This window comes from Topomyia yanbarensis, chromosome 1 (genome assembly GCF_030247195.1).
Source record: "Topomyia yanbarensis strain Yona2022 chromosome 1, ASM3024719v1, whole genome shotgun sequence".
Classification (NCBI taxonomy): Eukaryota; Metazoa; Arthropoda; class Insecta; order Diptera; family Culicidae; genus Topomyia; species Topomyia yanbarensis.
This window is the reverse complement of record NC_080670.1, coordinates 61,005,523-61,019,150: the sequence shown is the minus strand read 5'-3', so window position 1 is coordinate 61,019,150 and position 13,628 is coordinate 61,005,523. Positions and strand designations below refer to the sequence as shown.

At 43.9% G+C, this 13,628-nt stretch overlaps 1 protein-coding gene across 2 annotated transcripts in view; it reads left to right on the top strand.

Moving 5' to 3' along the window:
• The window catches only part of LOC131677737 (serine/threonine-protein phosphatase 4 regulatory subunit 3), a 64,669-nt gene that overhangs the window by 22,324 nt on the left and 28,717 nt on the right, over positions 1 to 13,628 (top strand). For both annotated transcript variants that reach the window (XM_058957755.1, XM_058957756.1), the window contains exon 2: positions 5,661 to 6,461. In XM_058957755.1, coding sequence (XP_058813738.1) covers positions 6,350 to 6,461 — 112 coding nt within the window. In that variant the 5' untranslated portion in view covers positions 5,661 to 6,349. The remainder of the gene's footprint in view (positions 1 to 5,660; positions 6,462 to 13,628) is intronic.

Here is a 13,628-nt window from a genome sequence, read left to right as displayed (position 1 = left end):
TAAGTAAAAATTCTGAGTAGTCATAATGATTGGTGGATTATTAACATGAGAATTAATTAACCTCTAGTAGTAGAACTTGGTGCAAATATAAACTAAAAAGAGCGAAGGTCCTTATATTTAGATAACTCTATTGAATCTATTGTGGCTTGATGATGTTTACAATATCGTCAATCCCACCAACCTGCGAGAGCGATAAAGAAATAGATATTACATGCATCTAAAGTACTTTTAGGTGATGTGGTTCACGTGGATTGGATTTCTTGAAAAACTACGTGTTTCAGTTTATTAGGTTGATCTAATTGAGCATTAACTAGGGGCTGAACAGCACGTTTAAGAGAAGGTTCCATCCATAAGAGATTGTCATCTCTGTTTCTGAAAACAGCGAATCCGATTCGTTATAGCCGAGTGTTACTCGCCATCTTCACGAGCAAGAGCGACAGAGCGATTTAAGAGATAAAAACACCCACCTTCAGTCTGATCACCTCTTATAGAAGACAGTCCATTGATCCGAATCGAATGACTCGATCACTATGCTCAAGATCAAATGAGTCCCCGAACAACCGAACCAGTATGTTCCCGCATTTGAAAGTAGAAACATCCATATCAGCCATCCGTCAAAACACTCGATCGAATGATTATTAGTCATGAGATTCAGAGATCAATGAACCAGCACTTGCTCGGATCTCCCACTCTTATTCATTAAGCAAGAGTACGCGCCCATCAGGCTCATCACCCAAGCCCAGGGTGAAACACACCAGTATATTTGTCATATTCAAAATAAAGTAAATTGACGACATGTATTCTCATACATCGGCTTGCCGAGATGTCAGGTACTGGAACGTTGAGTGGTCTACCTCGAGTCCGCGGGTAATCGTAACAAGAAGAGCCTGGCATCATGATGCTCCGCACACGACCAAAAAATCTGCTCGATGTCTTGGTAATCCTCGCCACAAACGCAACGATTACACTCAATTGAGCCCAATATGAAAGAGATAAGTGTAGCACGTATAGTGATTGGACATGATCCTGGACATCAGGCGTATAAAATCCCGACTTACGCCCAAACTTTTGAGCTTCGGGAAAATAGAATCTAAGTAACATCCCAGATCCCTATTGTTTCAATTTAATTATTTCTAAAATATCACCGCCTAATGCGCTCATCTTAGTCTAGAGAGTCCATACTCTCATTTTTTGGGATTGTAGAATGAGCTGGAACACATAACATGGCCAAGTGGTACGACGCGCCTGCTAAAGCCCTTATAGACTTCCGTATATCCGTAAGAAATATAGAGTGTTTTTCGACCTTCAGTGAACGAAGAACCTCAATTGTACTTAGGCTATCTTCACTGATAAGCCTATGAGCAGAGTGTCAACGACGTTGAGGGGATACTGAATTGCAGCTAAATCTGCGTCGTAAACTGAAGCAGGATCATTGAGCTTGTAGGAGACAGATATATTTTCGTTTAAAATACCGAAGCCTGTGAACTTTTCGATACGTGATCCATCACTGAAGAACTTTTTCTCGTAGTCAACGTGTTTGCATTTATTTGCAAACCTTTTTGGGATCTCCAGCGCACGTAGGTGATCCGGAATTTTACGAGTCTTCTCTTGCATGGATGTCGAAGAACACAGTAGAACTAGAAGCATCCTGGAAATTGACACGGATGGAAGCATATGTACAAGGATTAAATCTGGTTTGCGATTGAAATTCGGCAAAACTTTTATCGTCTTCAATAACCAACGGATTTATAAACTCACATCGGATGAGCAGACTAGAAGAGAAATCCCAGAAACGGTCTTTCAACAGACGTACCCCCGCCAGCACTTCGAGACTCATTTTACAGGTCGAATGCATGCAACCTAAGGCAATACACCAACAAAAATACTGTATTCGTTCCGAAATACCCACACTTCATCATCAGTAGTATCGTTGTTTGACGCATCCTGATTTGGTTTCCCGGGGGAGCACCCAACCATGACCCAGTTATGGTACGAAGAAAATTAATTCTTTATTGGTATACAGTTATCATGTGTCCTCGCTAAGAGCATTTGGATTCGGACCAAACTCCGAGGTAATTAAATGTCAAAACTTAGGCGAGCATTCTACCCGTTAGAAGAAGCTGAAATTGTGCTGGATCACACTTCCCAGAAAAACCGACTAACTTGTTTTTCTCCATGGAAAACTCGAACAAATTGTCTAAAATGCCTTGCAATGGTATCTGCAGATCTGTAGCTCTGGGTCCTGTTACAGAAAACACACAATCATCTGCAAGTTGTTTTAGCGTTCATGAGTTGGCTAGACATTTATCAAGCTTATTGACCGAAAAGTTTTAAAGAAAATGGCTTGAACATGAGCCATATCGAAGACCCATATAGCTAATTCGAGAAGTTTGCCAAATCGCCATGAGAAAAACTGATACGCCTTTCTGACAACAAGTTGTACGAATAGTCGTTTTAGAATTGTTAAAAGCCCGTATTGATGAAGTTTATCTGATAGAATTTCATTTGACGCCGAATTGTAAGACCCCTAATGTCCAAAATTGCATATGTCATTTGCTCTTTACGAGCGTATGCAAGTGAAATTTCTGATGAAAGCAGCGCAAGACAATCCTTCGCCCCTTGCCTGTGCGAAACTCAAATTGATTATCTGATAACAAACCATTCGACTCAACCCAAGAATCAAGGCATCGCAGAATAATTTTCTCTAACAGCTTCCGGATACAGGATAGAATTTCAATCGGTCGATAGGAGTTGTGGTGGGAGACTGGTCTTCCCGGGTTTTGAATGGCGATCCCTTTCTCTTGTCTCCATTTACGCGGAACAATGTTTTGCTCAAGAAACCTATTAAATAAATTCAATAAGCGTCGCTTTGCAGAATCAGGCAGACGTTTCAACAAGTTGAGTTTGATTCGGTCCGGCCCAGGAGCATTATTCTTACTAGACAGAAGTGCAACTGAGTATTCCATCATCGAAAAAGGCGAGTCAATCATGTTGTGTTCCAATGACACGCCGTGCACAATATTCATCGATCGTTACATTTCGACTATGCTGTGTTCCATAGGGAGCTCATCGATGTCTCTCGATAAGTCATCAACAAACCGACGCCAATAATCACTTTTTTTGCGCGAAACAGGCTTTTAAACCTGCAGTGGTTGAAATTTTTCGGTGTTCCACACATACGCTTTCCGAATTCAAGGATCGGAGATTACCTTCCGGGTGCAATCTAACCGTAGATTAGTCGAGCAAAGAGATAAAGCTAGTACACTTGCACGCGCTGGTGGCTTCGAAATACATATGTCATATCTTACTTATTCAAAACTGTCATTTTAAAATAATCGCAAATATATACTGCTATTGAAGAGAGAACCCCATGCATCTCCGAGGTTCTCCCCCCACTCTCCCTAAAGCAACCGCGGAGCAGGCAGACATACCACAATACCAAAGAGCTGAGTTTGTCCAGTTTGAGCTCTTGGAGAAATATTTATAAGGTTAGCTTTAAAAATTATCTTGGTGTTGGGAGAAAAAGCTAGGAAAAGCGATTTGAGCGGGTCAGAAATGTCGAAGCTTTTGAAGATCCAGTCCACGAAGCCAGAAAATTTCAGAAGTCCACCTTCTGATTGAATTCCTGCCTGTAAATTGGAGATTTTTTGAGATTTCATTTTCTTCAATTGTGGTAAAAAATTTCCAATCTATACAGGAATTATCCTGTATAGATTGGAATTTTCCAAATCCAGGAGGAATTTGCTTCGGTTTTGTACCAGTACTAATCGTCTTAGATTTTGTTTAAGAAGCCACTACTGGGAATATTTTAGGCCTTTCACTCGGAAGTTTAGACACAGTGATTTTTTATCTCTTCGTAAAACTTCCAATTTCAGAAAAATAAGGTTCTTTGTGGGGTCCATCAGAGTCAGACGACATCAGACGCCAAAAGATCGAAAGGATTTTTCGGAATAAATGGCAACGAAGTAGCTCTTATAAGCATGCCCGGATAAGAGGAACTGGGAGCTGAGTGTCTTCCGTTTACATGCCTTTGTAATTTGGGAAAACACAGATGAGGATGATAATGAGAGACTTGACGAAGCCGAATTATGTTCAGGTGGAGAGGAAAGGGTCGATCTTGAAATGCATGAGTTGGATTATCTATCCCTAAGTCGGAATAGCAGATTCGGAGTTATCGGACTGAGATCTCTGACGTCGAAAGACTGATAAAACACGGCAGACTACAGCGTGCTGGACATGTAGCGTGAATGCTGAGAGACCGACTAGAATTTTGCTCAGCAGAGAACCTTGAGGAAGTTGTTGACTTCGGGGTAGAACACGAACTCGTTGGCTCTTTCTTCGTAACCCTGTATCCGGGCGCATTCTACTCCAACCACGTTGTAAACGTATGGAAAATAAACCGTCCTGTGCCAATTTTGTAAAAATATTACAAGATGACATATTGACGCCAAAGCCAAAATGTTGGCGGAAGCTTCTTAGCGCTCTGCATAGTTTTTTAGCCGCATTTATGTCCGCTTACTTCCGAATATACTATGACGGACAATCCTAAAAAACAATCAACCATCGACATATTCTAGTCTGTTTTTTTTGTGCGAAATTTCACGTGATTTTACCAATTCGTTACAACCCTCTTCAAATTTCGTTAGCGTTGATGTGCAGAATCTGCTAACCAGTGCATACCCCTCTGCTATTGGGTCAAATATAAATATTTCTCGCCTGCAATCGTCTTTCTTACTTTTAGGACGAGAAGAAATCAAATGAATGAATACACTAGTAAAACCTGCCTCGTAACTCACTCCCCCAACGTGAAATTAGCACCAACCAAACAAAAAAAAGAAAGTTCAACTGGCGAAATTTATGATGGCAGATAGCTAGGCTGTAGCTATGTACGTAAAGTGGTGCGGTACTATTCTCGATACCTTGGTCACCATTTCGTCGTGGTGGTAGATACTACAAACAAACTCAACCTCGAATCTGTAACCTATACACAAATGATGAACGCGATATGTAGCCTAGCATAACGTATTATAGAGATAAGAAGCGATGGGGTCGCCGGAGCCGCAAGACGCTAGTACTACACTACTGGCGTGGTAAGACAGGTTTTTCGTTCCGTAGTGTCTGTCGGAACGGTAATAAACCATTCCTCAGAGTTTGTTTTCTTCCTACATTGGCACGTCTCCAAAACGCGCTCGTTGCGCGGCGCCTATCGTATATGTGTGTTGCGGCGATGATTGCACGCCAAAGCCAAACCGGTGGGCAATGTGCTGTGGTGGAGTTCTCTCCCAACTCTCGGTTTTATGTGAATATGTGAGTGCTTGCAGAGGGCACAGAAATCCGCGAGGGTTGTCATCTTCCTTCAAAATCGATCAACTCGTCGTCGCTGCCTCGACCGTTTGGTTCAGTATGGCGCTGTGTTTGTAATTGTGAGCGTTAGTTATTCGGATGACGATGCTGGTGGGTGGGAAATGGAAAGCTGCGCCAAAGATTTGACTATGTCCATACGGTAGTAGATATGTTGAACTTCTTGTCGTTTGCCTGTTTGAGGTTTTAGTGAACCTATACGGCCAAATGGGATAGTAAATAGCTTGTTGACGTTTGATGAACTCAAAATAGATTTTTTCAAACATGCTTTAATTGATTTTTTTTCTATTTATTTCCAGATTCTCGATCAACACTGTTCAGAAACCGATCTCATTGAGTGTAAATAAAAATGTGTCTGCAGTCAACACAATAGTTTTAGCTTCGTACGCAAGCTTACAGGATAATGCTTCACTGTTCGCCTTAACGAAGCTGAAATATCCGAAAAGTATTCCTGCAGCAAAGAAAACAAAGAGTGACACTAGCCAGATATCTCCGACTACTTCAATATCTAGTGAATAGTGATTTTACTGACGCATAAGTTATTTATTTCAAACGACATCATACTACGAGAACTCACAAAAGAGTTTACTTGACTAGTGAATAAGGATCACCAGAGCGGTGAATAACGACTGCGCGAGGGCGCGTGTGTGTGTCTACTGTTTGCTTTTATCCAGTGAGTCTGACAAAAGGACTGAATAGTATATCCGCCAATTTCTAAAGCATAAGTATCCTTACAAAGTGATTAAAAATTGAGCAGAGCATAGGCAAGGTTCGTTACAAAATTTTGAAAAAGAGGAAGAAAAAGAATTCCTCTAGCCATCACCATCACCGTCATCACCATCGCCACCATCCGGCAACGACGGCGGCGACGGCGACGAGCACATCTAACACGAACGGCAGTGATCCGCAGGAATCGCCGCAACCATCAACTAGCAGCAATAATACCAACAGCAGCAACTGCAGCACCGACACCGGTTCCAGACGCAACATGACCACCGATACGAGACGCCGAGTCAAGCTGTACGCACTGAACGCAGATCGGCAGTGGGATGATCGGGGCACCGGTCATGTCACCTCCAGCTATGTCGATCGCGTCAAAGGTAAGCAATTTTAAAACAGGCTCGGTACTCTTGGATGTTGTGTTGTTTAGATGATTGTTTTGTCTCCTCGAGAGTGAAGTGGATGTAAAAAACGGAGTTGTATTATCTATTTAATGACAATTGGAACATTTATTTTATTGAGAGAAGTGCCAGCACTGGCGAATCGCCCGGACGTGTTGTCTTTAACGTCCAATATTTTTCAAAGTTTTGTAGTGATATAAAATATATTCAACAGGAAAAAGAAGTCAATCGTTTGGTAGGTAGTTTTTCCTGTTGAGTTACGTATTATATCGCGAGAAAAGTGTGATTTTGCATAGAAATTTGTCGTCACAACTTTGCCATTGAGGTATGTGAAGCAAGACGCGAAAAAAAATCGCCCGTTCGTCCCGCTTAGCGCCTGCAGCGCCGCCTGGGCATGAGTAGCTGATGCAACAATTTCACGGATGGAGGGGAATTCTTCACAGAAATCTCATGAATTTATTTTTTCAGAGCTGGTGAGATCGTTTCATGTCATGTTTCAATGCTTGTCTACCTTCACAAATCCGTATCAACTTTTGAATAGGGCTAATAAGATTTGTAAACAAACTTTTATTTTGCTGATATCTCTTATTTTGTTATAATTTCAACACAGAAAACATTTGAAATCGATTCTACCAAGGGTAAATGTGTTGATTCAAGTGTATTTTTCAAGAAATTCAACTCGGCAGCAGAGTAATGAGCGAAAGAAGTTTGTTTACAAAAATCTCATTAGCCCTTTTGAAGAATTAATATTGAAATATTGTCCTTTTTGTAAATACGTGGCAGAATCAAAAATAGTTTTCATTCTGGAAGTGCGAATATATTGCAAATATCCCATTGATACGTGGATGTATTCGCGCGGTGCTTGTTGTATATGAAGACGGCCTCAGAATGTACGTGTAGGAACAGGCATTCTTGAAATGGGTACAGTAGAGCTATCGCCTTTAATTTGCAGGGCTAAACTTGTGTACATCTATCGATGAAAACAAATATATCATTACGTAGATGCAGACAAGTTTCTTCCATAAAACAATGCCGGACAGTAGGAAATGGATTGTATGCACACACACACAACTGGAACATTTATTTTATTGAAAAATAAGGAAAAAAATATGTAAGCTCCTTATGTGTATTTCTGAAACATTCAATAGTAGTAAATCATTATTACAAATTAATTTAAAAGAGTAATTGTAACTTCTTGGTGAATCTCAGCTTTTTTGCATCTTTTGTCATTTATTGCTATGTCAGTAAAGTGACGTTTGAGAGCTGAGACTCGGAAAATATTTCACTTAAAATCCGTAAACAAATGTCACTTCTTTTATTAAAGAGGTTTTAACTTTAAGGTCATTCGCCTCTTCGGGTTAGAAAAATCTCTTATGAAAAATTTCTAACCCTATGTGCGGGGTCGGGAAAATGTCCCTTTGCTGAGATATCAGTTTCTAAATTCGCAGACTACACGGCTGTGCGGAGATTGCCAAGTTGAATCAAGTGTGTTTTTGTCATTTTCATGGTTCATAAATCCTAGTGTTTGGATCAGAACTGAGATTTGTCGGTCACGTCACAAGACCTTAACGAGAATCAAAATGTCTTCAGAAACCTATCCGGCAACAACGAAACTCTAATGAGAGACTCGTCGACGCAGTCTAAGTAAACACAAGTCATGACAGTAGAGTTGCTGTTATTTGTCTCCCATTCTCCGACTATGGACACTCAGATGCATATGCAGACAGGGAACCCGGGAGTGAGATGCAGTTTATATGGGAAATATTTTGACTGGAGCACTCATTGGAAACCATAACAAACTCATATAAGATATTTGTTATGCTTTCTTCGCTCTAGGGAAACAATAATTTGAGAGAACAGCGAACTTTTCGTAGAGTTTGTAATATTTAAAACTAGCTCATACTCAAGACAAACGAACCAAAACATGAAGGCAAAACATTAAATCTCATGTTGTGTATATTGTGTGCACATTATCGCTTATGGTCTAATCTCCCCTATGCTGACCTGTCATGCAGAGCTTAGGGACTAAATTTCACAGGTGGTGTCACTCTTAATTGCTACCTACTCACGGCCATTTTCTTACTGCGTGTGGCACAGCGCATACCCCTTCGATGGTTGACACTTCGCGTGCTCCGCACACGCTCAACTCCGTTCGTGAGATCAAACTTCCGATCGGCATCATGCAGTCAATATGACACGTCGACTGGTGTGACGCATGCTTCTTCTTGCAGATGGTATCTGGTCGAAGAGTGCAGCATCCCCTGCTCTCCAGTTCCCCATGTGTGCGACGTGCTAACTAAAGTCAATCCGGAACCGAGTTGCTTGGTCTCACCGTGGAGGGTCTGCTCCGGAACCGAGTTGCCTCGTTTCGCCGTCGTAGCTCTACTCCGTGTACTACAGATCTGCCCGGGAATTCGAGACGTCCACTCCGAGACGGAGAAACCTGCTCCGAGGCTGGGACGAACTGCGCCGAACTGAAGAATCCACTCCAAAACTGAGGCCCTACAAAAAATTCAGTTAGTCTTCTTTATTCCCCTTGTTGGCAATCAAACGTACCTCTGGTGAGGGCCTTTCTTGTTGCTGTGCGAGGTTATGTTGTGCGGGCACGCTCACGTGCGCTACTGGTATGAACCTTACTCGGTTTTCGATCCTTGGCTTCTTAACCTTCCACCGTGAAAACCTTCCTTGATCGGAGTTTTAAAGGAATGCGGAATCTACGAATAAAATTAAGCCCATTTAACGTAACTGCGCCAAATTCGTGACTGAGCGTAGGCATTGTACCTCACGTGGCAATCGCGCTTGCCAACCGATGCGTTTGATCCTGCTGCACGACAATGATGACCCGCTCCGTCGTCTTGGGCACTCGTCACCGCAGATCGAGTGATGAATCTATACAGAGGGGATGTCTGTCACTCAAATTGCCGTATGTGCATTGGCTATACCAGCTCCGAATTATATATATATTTTACCTTGTTCGAGAAATCACACCTCGCTGGTGAAAAGTTCGTCTGATGGTTTTGCCCGTCTGCAACGATGAGGGTCGGATGCGTTTACCGCTGCTGAATTCCGCCCGAAAATTGATACACGGACTTGCTTACGGCCTTCGGTTTTAGCGGGTTACCGCTTTTCATGCTCTCGGACTTTGCACCGAAGTAGTTTTGCTCGAAGCGCGTGTGGTACGTCTGACCAACTCTATTGTTTTTTCACTCTGCTTTTTTCCGGAAATCGTTCTGTCACTGTCGTGATGCCAGTTTCTCGAGATTTATCGAGTGATTTTCAAGAAAATTCCTTTGTGGCTTTTGATTTTCATGCACCTGTCAACTGAGGGGCTTGCGCATGGCACCGTGGTAGTTCCTGCACTGTACGAAATCTACTCTCGTTTCTTCGTGTGGCTACCGATTATGCATTTACTAAGCCGTATTTTGATTTCATAAATGTAATTACGACTACTATCAAACACTAATGCTACACAACCCTACCCAATGGCAAAAATTTTTCGTGAACTGCTACGGCTATTCACGAAAAATTTCAAAACTTCCACTTCTGTAAGAAGTGCGTCGGAGACTGAACAGATTACTTTTCTACATTATACATCCAACAAAATTGCCCGAGAGCCTAACGTTTGCTCTCCATATCTTGAGCTCAAGCATAAACATAATACCAAATAAACATTACAGCAGACTTCTTCTGCTTAAAAGGTGTAATCGTGCGCCCACTTGTCGTGGCTAAAATGTCTCCGACTCAGTTCTTTGCTGGCTTTCAAATCATATGCTCTCATTAGGTAGTGACATTCCAAGATTCTAACTAGTTTCATAATGGCTAAATTATACTAGTAGATCTACATTTAATATTGATTGTCAAAACAAAGACAAAATGGCTCAAGTGTGTCTGAATCGGTAAGTGGTTCAGAGAACATTTACTCTCATTGGACTGTAAGTCATGTGAGAGGCGGTCGTATGTTTGAGGTATGAGAGAATTTAGTCTCTCCTATCACCACGAGTCCATGCAAGGGTTAAGTTCATTTGGACTAGCCACCTGAACGTCCGCGCCCCTGATTCGCGTTGCTTTAGAGATTCGTCGTAGTGACGCCTCCTCGACCAAGGAAGACCTGCGATGCAATCTGAGTTATTGAGTTCTTTGGACTAAGACGCCCGTCCAGTATGGGAAGAATAATGCCGAGTTGTCGTGTTTTCATGACTGCTGGCGCTGCTCTTAGCTGTAGGTCTTGCTTGTTCAGGCTGAACACTGTTTGCGTTTTTGCCGATCTGTCTAGTCTGCTTTCTCACACCCGTCCGTTTTCTCTCGTTACGGTAACGGCAAGCCTGGGAGGCTTCAGCTTGTTTCTCGACGTGCGTCCGTTTTCTCTCGCTACGGTAACGGCAAGCCTGGGAGGCTTATATCCTCCGCGTTTACGTCTGCTTCTTTCTCGCTCCGGTTGCGACAAGCCTGGATTGTTCAGCTGTTCCTCCTTTGCTTCTGCACACCCGCCTCACTTTTGTGGCCTTTTCTGCGGTCGTGAGCTCCCTGCAACCCGTTTCCAGTCTGCAGGGTACGATTTCACCCGAATCGTGAAGGACCCGCGCGGTTGCGCTTGCTTGTCGATTTCTCACGTTCTGAAACGGTTCGCGCGCTTGCGCCAGTGACTTAGGTCCATGATTTAGCTTGATGTGTCACCATGAAGCAGCTTACCTATGAGATTGACTTTTGCTGTCTGAGGAGTCCAGAGGGGTCCGCCTTCGTCGACCTGCACCCCTGTGCAACGGCTCAAGGTTTTCCCGAGACTCACTCCGAAAGTTCCGTCTCTAGTTTGCGGTTACCTGCTTTCCTTCCTGTTGCGCTTGCGTGCTCGCTGGTCGATTTCTCTCGTTCCGAAATGGCGCGCCTGTTGTGGGCTTCGGCTTTCTCGAAATGCGTTTTCTCCCGAATCGCTAACGGCGTGCCTGCTGGAGGCTTCTGCTTCCGACGTGCGTTTTTTTCCGAATCGCTAACGGCGTGCCTGCTGGAGGCTTCTGCTTCCGACGTGCGTTTTCTCCCAAATCGCTAACGGCGTGCCTGCTGGAGGCTTCTGCTTTCTCGATGCACGGTTTCTCCCGATCCGCTAACGGCATGCCCGCTAAAGCTCATATTTCTCGACGCACGGTTTCTCACGTTCCGAAAACGGCATGCCCGCTGAGGCTTACTGTACTGATTGGGGGAAGTCCTGTCCCGTCCCTCACGTCTCGACAGCTACTTACTGCGACCGCGAGTTGTCGTGGACCTTCTTAGACAGCTCCTCAAGTCCAATTGACGCTGGCTGATGTGCCATGGTGGGGAGGTAGTTTGAAAAGTTATTGCTCGCCACACCATGACAGGGTACGATTTATCCCGATCGGCTAACGGTGTTTCTGGAGCACTAAACTCGTGTTTAGCAGGTTGGAGCCTGCCGACATAGCTGAGCAAATTTCTTCTAATCGGCCTTTAGATCCTTTGCTTGGTACCTTCCTACTTTTCCAGACGGAACATCCTCCAGCTCATATAAGTTGGTACCCAAAACTTTCCGGATCATCGCTGGCAGGAACATCGGGTTCCAGAAATTGAACTGTTGTTGTTGATGTGATCCACTTTTGATGATAATCCGAACGACCTTCGCCAGACTAGATCTCCGACGTTGAACGCCACCGCTCTCGTACGCATGTTGTACCGTTTCTTCGATTTTTCGTGCGAGTTTCTGATCCGTTGCAACATGAATTCCTGGATCCGCTTTAAATTCGACAAACGCAGATCTTGCGCAAGCTTTAGATCCTGCGGCGTGTTGAGATCCTGTTGTTTGTACAGATCCGTATGCAGAATCAGCGCTCGGGCGAAGTTGGCAAAGTGCGGACTCACTCCCGTGACCTCGTGCTTCGCGCTATTGATGGCAGCTACGATCGATGCTAGATTTTCGTCCCAAGTTCGATGATCTTCATCCAAAAGCGCTCTGATGCAAGTTATCAACACCCTGTTTACCCGCTCTGCGTTGTTCACCATCGGACAGTAATACGCTGTGGTCATATGATCGGTGTTGTGCCTCGCGAGAAGAGACCGGAACGCCAACGACATAAACTGCTTCCCGTTGTCCGTGAGAATGATCCTTGGCCGTGAAAATCGAAGGAACACTTCCTTTTCCAGAAAGTTACACATGGTCTCTGTATCTGCAGCGCGCATTGGTTGTGCGATCACGTACTTGGTTATCCAGTCAACTACTACCAAGATGACTGTGTTTCCTTTTTTCGATCTTGTGAATGGGCCGACGAAGTCCAGTGAAATCAGTTCCCACGGTATCCTAGCAGGCTTTAGTTTTCCCATGTCCGGCATCATTCGCTGATTTGGAGCTTTGCATACCTTACAACAGCGCACGTAGCGGCCTATGTCCTCCTGCATCTTTGGCCAATAGAAGCCTGTTTGAATTTTCTGCAGCGTTTTCTGGAATCCCAGGTGCGCTCCTGTTGCTGAGTCGTGAAACTTGCTTATAACTCCTGCTCGTTCGTCTTTCGGCACTACTTTCTTCCACCTGTGCGTTACCTGTTCCAGCTCATCTCTGTACCTGCAATTTTTAAACAGTTCTTTGCTGACGATACGGAAGTCCGGGAACTTGTCTGGTTGCTTTTCTACGCTTGCTGCCAGTCTGTTGTACCAGTTGTCGTCGCTTGTGCTAGTGGAGAAAGTCATCGACGCCACAATCCTTGATAGAGCATCTGGTACCACGTTGCACGAACCCTTCCGGTATTTGATTTCAAAGTCGAAGGCATTCAATCGCAGTATCCACCTGCACATTAGCGCCGTCGGATTCTTTATTGACCGCAGATATGACAACGCCGCATGGTCGCAAAATACCGTAAACCTAACGCCCTCCACGTATCCACGGAACTTTTCAATCGCTCTTATCACCGCTAAACATTCCCGTTCCGTTACGGAATAATTCCGCTCGGACGATGACAGCTTTTGAGAAAAGAACGCTATCGGGTGTTCGGTTTCATCTACTTCCTGGGTTAGGACGGCACCGATAGCGACGTCGCTGGCATCACAAGCTATATTGAACGGTTTGGCATAATCCGGCATCGCAAGAACTGGTGCTGATACTAGCATTGACTTCAATTTGACAAATGCATCTTCCGCAGCTGGTGTCCA